This window comes from Protobothrops mucrosquamatus, unplaced genomic scaffold (genome assembly GCF_001527695.2).
Source record: "Protobothrops mucrosquamatus isolate PMUCROS unplaced genomic scaffold, P.Mucros_1.0 scaffold5193, whole genome shotgun sequence".
Lineage (NCBI taxonomy): Eukaryota > Metazoa > Chordata > Lepidosauria > Squamata > Viperidae > Protobothrops > Protobothrops mucrosquamatus.
In genome coordinates this window covers 2,091-13,135 of record NW_015391061.1, presented here as the reverse complement: position 1 = coordinate 13,135, position 11,045 = coordinate 2,091, and the positions used below count along the sequence as shown (strand labels likewise).

The following is an 11,045-nucleotide window of genomic DNA, read 5'->3' as shown; positions in this document are numbered from 1 at the left end:
TGTTTGATAACATTTAATATAGCAAAGCTACATAATGGGAATTGCTTTCTAGAAATGTCCCTCGGCCACCTGTGTATTCCTCTCTCCAAGTAGAAGTCTCTGCAGCAATGTTAGCAGGGTCCATTGCTCAGAGGACACAATTTCTCTGTCAGAGCTATTAGCTGTATTGCTATGATGGAATAATGAAACACCACAGAAGAAAAACAGACCCTCCTTGTGGTGGTGGTGGGGACCCGTGGCGAAGAGAGCGACCAGCCAGGATTCTTGATTGTTGGTCATTGCCAAGGACGTCTCTACCTTGGACTTCTGCAGGCTGATGCAAGAGAAGAGCTTATTCTTGAGCCAGCTGGGGCATCACATCTGGGGAGAAAGGATGAAGGCCGTCTCAGATGTGCTTTCCTTGGCCAAGCCCTCCGGCTCTTCTCCGAGAGGCAGCGCCATCTCCTCCACCTGTTCCTCCAAGTCAACCGGCTTCCTCCTAGACACAAGGCATGATGAGGCCATGAAAGCCTTTGGCCTTTGGCAAGCTGGGAAAAGGCTCCTCAGACGGCCAGCAAGGGAACCGAATTTGCGGTGGAAAGAGGATGTTTGTCTGCTCCTGTCTTCTGCCGTTTCATCCACAGCTTCATCATGAGGATCACTGCTCTGTTCTGGTGGTCCGTTTCCTGTATCTTCTTTCTGTTGCTTACTCAGCAGGAAGTAGGCTAGACTGGTGAGGATCAGCTGGGTGCCTGGAAAAGGAGGAGGGCAGACAGAGGAGGGGAGGGGACGGAGGGAAGGAAGGAAGGAAGGAAGGAAGGAAAGAAGGAAAGAAGGAAAGAAGAAAAGAAGGAAAGAAGGAAAGAAGGAAAGAAGGAAAGCTGAGGCTATCCTGAGTAGGATAAAATACATAGCAAAATACAGGGAGACACCAGTGATTCCATCTAGCAGCTCAAACGTCTTGCTTCTCCAATCATTTTGATCTTGGATTCCCTCCAATAATTTTCACATATTCTTTTTTATTTTTAAATCAAGACTTCCTGAAGTTTAATCAGCTAATTCCTTCCATCTGTTTGCAGGACACGGGGAGAGAAAGCTAAACCCGGGGTCTCTCAACCTTGGCAGACTGAAGATGGGTGGACTTCAGCTCCCCAGGGTGACTTCCTTGGCCTGGGCTCCAGCCCCTCTTCTCGGACCGTTGCCTTGGTGGCACCCATGCCGCCTTCCTGCCCCTCAAGGCCATTCCCTCTGCCCCCTGCAAAGGGTGAATTTGGGCACCCTCCTTCTAGACAGAAGGTCTTTGAACCCTCTCCCGATTGCAGCAGCCATTCCCGGCTTCTGCCCCTTCCTCCCCGGGGCCGTGGGACCACCCCCACTTACCTGGGAACACGACCTGCCAGACGTGGACAGGGCTGAGGAAGCAGGCGATGGAGAGCAAGGCGTAGGCCAGGAACTTCTGGAAAGCTCCCCGGCGTTTGGCTCGGAGCCAGCAAGTGTGCATGGCGGATCCCCTCCGGGGGCTGCAAAGAGGGAGAGGGGCTGACCTCCATGCCGTCCTCCCTCAGGAGGACCCTCAGCAAAAAATATTGCACATTTTCAAGGCTGGGAGACCACTCAGAAAGGGTGCGCTGGAGGGGCCTTCTCTCCCCCGTCTCCTCCCTTCCCTTCTCCAATCCTTCCCTTTGTCTTTCATCCACGGCTCTCGTCCCCCGATATCCCTCTGCATTTCTGGAAACCTGCAGTACCAAAATGCCTTTATGCTGAACTGCCTCGAATGCCGAATATTGATCGACCCGGCAGTTGGCCATAGGGAAAGTCCCTTTAGGTGGGCTCCCACGTGAGGCCCTGGACCTAACTGGGGACCATTTTCCTGTCAAAGGGAGGACAGGAAGGAAACTCACGCGAAGCAGGAGATCAGGAGGAGGCTGGCAAAGTAGGCCACTTCCCAGAGAGAAACCGCCATCCCTGAAATACTGAAGCATGAAGATCCGTTAAGGGAGGCAAACTGAGGCAAGCGAAGGCAATCCCCTGCAGGACGTCGGCCGTGCCCGTGGCCACTTCAGGCCCTGCCCAGACAAAATGCACGGGATGCCAGGAGAGAAGCCTGAAGGCCTCACCGTCTCCACCGGCCTCCTACTAAGGCAGGGGTAGGCCACCTTGGCTCTTTTGTGACTCGTGGACTTCAACTCCCAGAATTCCTGAGCCAGCATGGGGGAACTATGGCCCCCTCATGACTCATGGACTTCAACTCCCAGAATTCCTGAGCCAGCCTGGCTCAGCTTGGAAACCTCTCCCTTTCCCCTCAGCATGGCTGGCTCGGGAATTCTGGGAGTTGAAGTCCACCAGTCATAAAAGAGCCAAGGTGGCCTACCCCTGCCCTAGGGAGAAACGTTAAGCAAGCATCAAGCGTCAGAAAACAAGCAAGGCTCGATCTCGGCTTACAGCCTTAATGGAATCTGCCCAAGCGTGGCAGTCACACAGTGGCTCCCCCACTTCAGCTTCACAACTTTGGGTGGTCGCGAGTTCCAATGGCTGCTGAACAAGCTCTTTAAAGAGAGAGCCCAACTTGGGCCTGGGAAGGGATTGCCTGACAGGGAGAGCAAGGAAATCAGGGGAACGGCTCGGCCTCCAGAGGTTGTGGGTGCTCCATCACTGGAGGCCTTTTAAGAAGAGACCGGGCGGCCATTTGCCTGGAATGGCATGAAGTCTCCTGCCTTGAGCGGGGGGTTGGGCTAGAAGACCTCCAAGGTCCCTTCCAACCCTATGGTTCTATGTTCTATGTAGCCAGGTATGGCAACTACCTGTTGCCTTCATCCGTGGGAGGGGTGTGTGTGTGATTATTAAGCTTTATCCCTGTTGCTGTGTTACCCTACGTGAACAATGGCTGCTCCTTCTCAGGACCGATCTAAAGTAAACAGAAACAGAGAGATGTCCTTACTTCTTCCATTAATCTAAGACTGCTTTGAGGGTCTGGATAACATCACAACACGAAATTTTAAAATAGGCTTCCACATTAAATCCACAAATGGATTCCCACAGCCATTTTGAGACGGGGGTCTAATGTAGTACCATTAATATGACTAATGGGGCGTGGGAGTTAATGCATTGTGTCCAACGTGTATATTTCCACATTTAATCAATCTTGGAAGCCATGGTGGATCACCCTCCCCCATCCCCGGTGATTTGGCCAGCCCCCAGCCCCCTTTTAGTCTTTCAGAAGACCATCATCAAGACCTGGCTTTTTACCAAGGCCCTGGGATAGGATAGGATAGGATAGGATAGGATAGGATAGGATAGGATAGGATAGGATAGGATAGGATAGGATAGGATTAATGGAATGAGGGTATTGGAGTTTGCTATGGGACATCTTAAGGGGAAGATTACAAAAATTTTGCTTTTGATTGTTTTATGATTATCTTTTATAGTTATGGCTTTACTGCTGTTGTGAGCCACCTAGATTTGTTTAAGATGGGCAGCCACACGAATCTTTTAAATACATAAAAAAAATCTACACAATTTCAGCAACAAGGCTGCTTCTGAGGTACGGCATCTGTGAGGAGTTTTGGAAAACCCACTTTGCAAAGTCAGCCATTCTTTCCCCACTGATCAGAGAATGTGTGAACTGGAAAAGGCCTCGCCGGCTTTGGGAGTGGAACAGCACATGAGCTTCATCAATAAAATGAAAATAAAATATATTTGCTCCAGTCTCTGGACATTCCAGGATTAAAGGAGCTGGGTGAAATGGATGTTATTTACATAATCTTATGAAAAATGACATATTCGGGTAAATTGATGTGAGTTTCTTTAAGTAATGTGAGATTTGAGCTCACGGTGAGGTTAATGCAACAGAATTTTTATTTTGCTTGTCTTTTAATTGCTACATTTTGGGCTCAAATCCACAAGAATATTAACTTAATATGAGTTTAATTTGTTCAGTTGAGATGCATATGTTCCTCTTGGCTACACCCCCATTATTTTAAAACTTTTAAATACTTTTCATGCCTGGAGGAACAATCAATAACATTTAGCACTGAGGGGATAAATCTGTATCACATATTACAGCAATGGATATTTTACTTGTCAATATTTACATCACAGCTTTTGTTCTGGACAAAAAGAAGACGGCATTTTGAGGTAGTTTTGTTAGTGATCTTATTTTTTTTTTCCTTTGAGTCCCTTAATTTTGATATTTTGTTTTATTGTTTTCATTTTACTTTTCCCTTTTGTATTTCTTTTTTTTTAAAAAAAGACAAAGAGTGTGGAACAATCATGGCTGACAGTATTTAATATTTATTTGCTACGTATATGTAGGGATGTGGGTCTATACATATGTTCATAGTATGTTTAGGTGTGTGTCATGTATGTGTTTCACTTTGAGAGCGGGCAACTAAATTTCATTTTTGATGTGTGTCATTGTGCCCACAGTAAAATATGACAATAAAGGCTATCTTATCTTATCTTATCTTGTCTTGTCTTATCTTATCTTATCTCTTATCATATCTTATCATCTTATCATCTTATCATCTTATCCTATCTTATCTTATCTAATCTTATCATCTTATCTTATCTTATCTTATCATCTTATCTTATCTTATCTGAAGGCTTTAAAACAAAACTCTCTGTTCTGTGTAGCAATCGGCTTATATTTAATTAAAATAATAATAAAGCACAGAACGGTTGGGAAGGTGCAGGGGTTTCCAGAAGGGGGGGGAGAGAGCCAGTCTGGCCTAGTGGTTAAAGGGCTGGCCTAGAAACCAGGTGACTGTGAGTTCTAGTCCAGCCTAATAAAGTTGGGTGCTTGGTGAGCCATCTCACAAGGAAGGGGTGATGGAGGAAGGAGGCAGGAAGGAGAAATAAAACCCCTCAGGCGTTGTTAGAAACACAGAGAGAGGTTTCTGAAGGAAAGAAAGATGCCCAGAAGCCAGGGAGGAGATAAAAGGAGCTCCCCTCCTCCTGCCCCAAACGCTTTGCAAAACACTTAAAATCCTTGCAAATAAGGGAGAAGGATCTGGGCCCCCCCACTTGCTGTAAAGAACCCCCGGGAAGGCAATTATTATTATTCACGAACATAAAATGTGAAGAAAGCCCAGAGCCTGGATGCTATTAAAGGAAGCTGCTAAAGGAAGCCAGAGAGATTTATCGTGTGAAACCCACCCGAGGCCCACCCCAGTGGACCCTCTCCCCGTTCCTCCATGCTCACTTCCAGGGGGCCAGAAGGTGACTGTCTTCTTCTGGGCTTTTGATGGGCTTCCCAGAAGCTCCAGCTTTGCTGTCAATAAACATTCAGAAGATAAACACCGAACTAATTCAGGAGGGAACCTCTTATTCTTCATGTGGCAGGACACCCAGAATGCATTTTTTTCCCCCACTGGGCCCTAGTTTAGAATAGCAAAGGCACCCCAGGCGTAGCTGAACGACAATTCCCGTTAGAGGTATCCAAGCCAAGGGAGGCAGGGTGCTCAACCTGGGGGAATCCCCTCCAGAACGACGGAGGCCGTGATGTGACTCAAGAAGGGGCCCGGAGCCGCTTTCCTTCCCTCAGACCCGGCGGCAGCCATACTCACAGGAGGTAAAGGGCCAAGCTCTTCGGCTGTCCGTGCAGGAGGGCGTCGATGCCCACGCCAAGGAGCACTGGGATGCAAAAGAAGCGGAGCAAGCACGTTCGTGAGTGGCATCGTCTTAACAACGGGAGGGTGTCATCCATGCCCCCTTGGAGAACGAGGGAAGTCGCGTGGGGCACGGCACAATGTTGCAAATAACACAAATGCCATTACTCGGGTCATTTTAACGATCTGCCACAACACACATAACATGACTGCATCTCACGCCAGGCTTTGCACATCTACAGCAATATCAGCCTTTCTCCTAGCCACTTCCAAAGAAGGGAGCACTGGTGGGACGTCCGTCCCATTCCCACCCACTTAATGGGGTCTGATTCAGAGTCTGCCAGGACGAGTCCCTGCGGTTTTCTTTGCAAGGCTTTCCAGAAGCGGCTTGCCATTGAATCCTCTTCGCTAGGGCTAAGAGAAAGTGACTGGCCCAAGGTCACCCAGCAGATGCTATGGTCATTAACTGAATCCATTGTCCATAACGGGTGTGTTGTGCCAGAAACGGGAAATTAACACTGGTTTTCGGCAAAAAAAATATATGCCATAAATCACGGTCACATAACCAGAGGGTGTTGCAAACTGCTTAAATGCAGGCTGGTTGCTGAGCAGCCAAAATGCTTTTTTTCCCTTCCCTTCCCTTCCTTTTCTTTTCCTTTCCTTCAGTTCCCTTCCTTTCGTCCTTCCTTTCTCTTCCCTTCCCTTCCTTTTCCTTCCCTTCCCTTCCATTCCCTTTTCTTTTTTCCTCAATGCTCGTGTCTCTTTCTTAATTCATCTCCCAAAGTTCCTCTGTGAAGCATCAGGGAACACGAGGGGGCAATTCCACCCCCAGCCCTGCCAATTCTGAATTCCTAGGACTGGCTGGGGGTCTGGCAGAATTACCCCCAGTTTGCAGAGACACATCCTGGTGGGTCAGTGTGAAAACAGCACATTTCAATAACTGAACAAGTCCAGGAAGGATCAAATTTTACAACAAACTTCATTATGCAGCCACATTCTTCTTCACTCAACACCTGCAAATGTGCAATGAATTAATCCATCAGATCTGGGAGTCAAGTCCTTGACCTTCCTTTCGCATTCCTCCTCGCACTCTCGGTGTTCACGGTTCACGGACGCTCTGGTAAAAAGGCTGCCATGGAGGGTACACAAATCACTAATTTGCAAGAAGAGAAATGGCGGAGGTCACTCCCTGCCATTCTCCCAAGATCCCTCAGCCAGATGTTCTCAACTACCTCCATTTCCTCCAGTCTCTTTCCTGAGCAGATGGGCACAATTCCAGACAATGCATTCGAGTTAAGCCACAGGTCATGTCTACTTTGTGAAAAGGCCTCTGGAGGCTGTGTGGAACCGAGAGGCTCTCTTGGAAATAAAATACCACTTAGCTCTGCAAAGGCAGATTCCATTTATCATTGTTTCAAAGGACAGGACAGGACAGGACAGGACAGGGTAGGATAGGATAGGATAGGATAGGATAGGATAGGATAGGATAGGATAGGACAGAATAGCAAATAACAAATGGTTAGTGAAATGGAATTAAGACCTTCACAAAGAGCAGCCATAAAGTAAGTGAATCATAAAATCCTAAACTTGGAAGAGAACTTTCTGCCTGTCAAGTCAACCCATCAGAGCAGGAATCCAAATTAAAACCTACCTGCAAGATGATTGCTCAGTGTCTGCTTGGACACAAAGAGGAGCATCACCTCTTTGGCCAGTGGGTTCCAACACCAGACTCCTCTTCTTATTAAGAAGTTTATTCCTACTGTTCAGTCAGAACCTGCCTTCCCATTAAATTATTTTTGAATTTCGCACCCTAGGTTATCCATAAAGGGTCTTGATTTCCTTTTGTGTGGTGTCTTTCAGGTGTTTGAAATGTTGCCTGCATTATACTCCCCTTCAGCCGTCTTTTGTGGGGGTGAAATACTAGGGCTGTGCATGCTTCAGAAAACATTCAGAAGAGGCGGGCTGCAGCACCCCTATAAAACGGGGAGATGATCGGCAACCGGCATGTATTTGTGACAGTGGCGCCATCCTGGGGCCACGGGATCCTCTCGTTTGTAACTTTCCCAGCTGGCTTCTAATAAGCAAAGTCAATGGGGGAAGGCAGACTCACTTAATGACGGCATTCTTCACTTACCAGCTGCAGTTATTTGAATAGCAACTCTGGCAAAAAGATCATAAAATGGAGGGCGACTCACTTAACCGCCTTGCTTGGGAATGGACATTTGGGATTCAACTGTGGTCATAAATCAAAGACTGCGTGTATCATGGGAAGAACATCTGGAGAAAGACGTATATGAAAAACACCTAGAAAACAGGTCGTCTTTATTAAGAAAGTCTAATAATTGGGGAAATGGGGAAACCTAAGAGGGACGAGGAGGGAAAGGAAGAAATGGAAGAGAAATAATAGAAGTTAAACAATGGAAATGGTGCTACATGTGTGAGAAAATGGTTTTGACCCTAGCCTCCCAGACGTGGGCTCAGCCCTAGATTGCAAATCACCTCACGCCTATCGCTTTATCTTCACTTGCTTGACTTGGCAGAAGTTTCACAGACATGGCAAAGAAGGATAAAAATCATTATTGCACTGGAAAAAATTAAGTAATGCTAAACATTTGCTTTCCAGTGATCCTTTTTTTAACCTCAGAGGTCTAATCTCATGGCTTCTGCCTCCCTCCCTCCCTCCCAGGCCTGGTGCTGGCTGGCCTTGAAGCCAGCCAGGGGCTTTGTTGACATTGGGGCCAACGTCAGCCTGGGGACTGGTGGTCCCCACCTCCCTCCCGATAGAACTGGCCGTAGTCCAGCCGGTCTGGGCACAGACCTCCTGAAGGTTTCTGGTGAGTAGATGGGGGTCTCGGGCAGGAGAGCAACGGCCCCATGTCTTCGCTCATAAGACCTCAGTTGCAGCTAACATAGATGACTGTTTATGATGGTTTACTTCTCTATTTTATTTCGCTTGCCACATTTCATTCCATGTTTTTGACCATGGGGTGTTCACTAGGAAGCCCTTAATATGTGGCGACTCCATAGTGCCGTAACTCCCGCTCCGAGCGACACAACCAGTGTCGCTGCAGGATTTGGGGTGCTGAGTTTCTGCCTCAGTTGACCAGGGGTTACCTGTAAACTCTCCCTTACAGGACGAGGGAGGCAAGGGACATTATCCAGTTTGCTTCCGTCACCGATTTCCTTCTTACAATTTTCATCTGCTCCCCAATTTGACCCAAATGTTCTGATAAAAAGCACAAATCTTAAAAGGGCAAAGTTAATTGCTGTTGTCTTCTTCCTTCAACGTGCCCATGAATCCTAAGAGGGGGGGGATCTCGTGTTGCAACGGTGCCTGCCGGGGGCAACCCCGTTCGGAACAGAAACAAAAGAAGATGCCCCCCGCAACGCTTCTCACCTGCTCCAGTCGAGACGCCCAGCAGTCGGCAAACGTATTCCAGCACACTCCAAACCACGGTTTGTTTCATGCTAGGAAGGCCTGCAGAGCTCCTGAGATGGTCCCTCCAAGTCTCTTCAGAGGGATTTCAGGAACAGCCGAGGCTTTCCGCAGCAGGGCTGAGCCTCTTCCTAAATCCAACTAAAAGCACATTAATTCCAAAGCTCCACAACCAGACGGCACCCTCTTTTAACCTCCTTGGACCAGCCAGAACTGCATCTGGGGGGCTCCCGGTGACCTCTTCGTGCTGCCATTTACTCCGCTTTATTTCGGAGGGCAATTAATGATTACCGAGCAGAACAAACACATCAATTAATGCCTAAGGCTCTTTGGGTGGCACTTCAGCGCAGGGCAAAGCTACCAAATGCATGCCAGCGCAAGGTGGATTAATTGCTATGGGAGGAAATCAGGGGCTTAAGACTTTGCCCCCTCTGTGTGAAAGTCCTGGCCCCATAAGTGGCTAAATAGCTGAAAAAAGCTACTGTATTTTTTAGTAAGCCATTCCGCTGGTTCATTGTTCTCCCTGTGAGGAAATTTCTCCTTAGTTCCAGGCTGGATCGCTCGTCAATGATCTTCCATCCATTATTCCTTGTCCTGCCTGCTGGTGCTTTTGGAGAACAGGTTGTCCCCCTCTTCTTGTGGCAGCCCCTCAAACATGGAACGCTGCTTTCACGCCACCCCCGGCCCTTCTCTTCGCTTGGCCAGGCAGGCCACGTTCCGTTCTGCAACCGTTGCACTGGTCACTAGCTGGTTCTAGCTGCAGTTCCAGAGGCCGTTTGTGGATTGAAAGACCCACACAGCTCAGGACTTGCCTATCCTGGAGACCCCCGAACGGCAGGTAATACCTGCCTATCCAGTGAGTATTCGGGAAGGATTCCCTTCAGGGCCCAGCTCCAAAGGAGTGTCCTCCCCCCCAGCCACAAGGACAGGATTTTCCCCATTGCTGGCCTGCACCTTCTGAGCCGAGGCCCCCCAAACTCAGACTAGCACCCCCTCCGCTGAGGTTTAGGAGGAGAGTCCTGAAGACCTGGCTCTCCCAGAAGAGACCGTGAAGGGGGTTGGGGCCTCTCCTGCCTTGAGCTAAGATGACTGCATCGATTTGGGGACTTGCAGCTCTTTGGCGTGCTGCGATGAGAGAAACTGTTATTGTTATGTTTGCCGGGTTTACCGTTTTAATCCTTTTTACTGTAAGCCAGGAGTTGTACGTCACTTAGAACCGATTGTATTGAAGTGGGCTGTAATCCTAAATAAATAAGCATAATTCGATATCCATGAAGTCGCTCAAAGTCAAGCTTGACTTGAAGGAAGCTTTACTTTTGCTAAACACTGAAGATCTCCTTGTTTACTTCCTGTACTCTGTGCATCGGTGGAACATGGACTTTACATGCTAACCATCTTCCTGGGTTGTTTTTTTTTATTAGACTTTTTGAAAGCAACTGTCCATCTTTCTTCTAAAGTTCACAAGCCTTTATCTGCCCCACTTGCTTAGGCTTCTGATCTACAATCCTGGCAGGATTTAGCCCCCACGCCTTCCTGATTCAGCTCGCCAAGAACCGCATCTCTTCTGCCGCCAGCAATTCATCACGCAGAATACGCAACCTCTGCTCTCTCAAATGCTCTTTCTGCAGCAATAAATATCTAGCCAGGTTATATTGTTAGCTCATTCCCACACGCCTCACACCTAACCCCTGTTTTATGTCCTTCCCCTGTTTATCTCTCCCTTTTTTTAAACTTCTCTCCCCAGACAATAATGCCACCTACTAATAGATTTATTATTCCTTCCCGAGATAACACAGGATTATTTTTGCTGTAAAGACTAACATGGCAACTCCCTTGGAAATTATTTATGGTTGGTATTTAAAGGAATTCTGTCTCTCCCTCTGTGACCTTTCTCCTCACCCTGTTCCCTCCATGTTTGTAAAATGTTCTTCTCTTGGGGCTACTTTGTACTTCAGATAAACTAGTAGACTGTCATCTCCCCGAGTTTAAGTGCCAGCAAAATCAGGCAATTTTTAAGCTGCCAC

The 11,045-nt window shown here is 47.8% G+C and overlaps 1 protein-coding gene across 1 annotated transcript; it reads right to left on the bottom strand.

Moving 5' to 3' along the window:
- Positions 1 to 354: 354 nt before the first annotated feature.
- LOC114923625 (transmembrane protein 72-like) lies at positions 355 to 9,052 on the bottom strand. The gene is made up of 5 exons (XM_029286817.1): positions 8,983 to 9,052; positions 5,544 to 5,610; positions 1,881 to 1,952; positions 1,360 to 1,499; positions 355 to 731 (listed from the first exon to the last, which is right to left on the bottom strand). The coding sequence occupies exons 1-5, from the start codon at positions 9,050 to 9,052 to the stop codon at positions 355 to 357; spliced, it is 726 nt and encodes a 241-aa protein (XP_029142650.1).
- Positions 9,053 to 11,045: the final 1,993 nt, after the last annotated feature.

What these genes read in the sequence shown, in the direction of transcription:
- LOC114923625 (XM_029286817.1), bottom strand. Translation starts at nt 9,052, where the DNA reads ATGAAACAAACCGTGGTTTGGAGTGTGCTGGAATACGTTTGCCGACTG. An exon ending in AGCTTGGCCCTTTACCTCCT is followed by an intron (nt 1,953 to 5,543) that starts GTGAGTATGGCT and finishes TTCATGCTTCAG; the next exon opens with TATTTCAGGGATGGCGGTTT. An exon ending in CTGGCAGGTCGTGTTCCCAG is followed by an intron (nt 732 to 1,359) that starts GTAAGTGGGGGT and finishes CTCCTTTTCCAG; the next exon opens with GCACCCAGCTGATCCTCACC.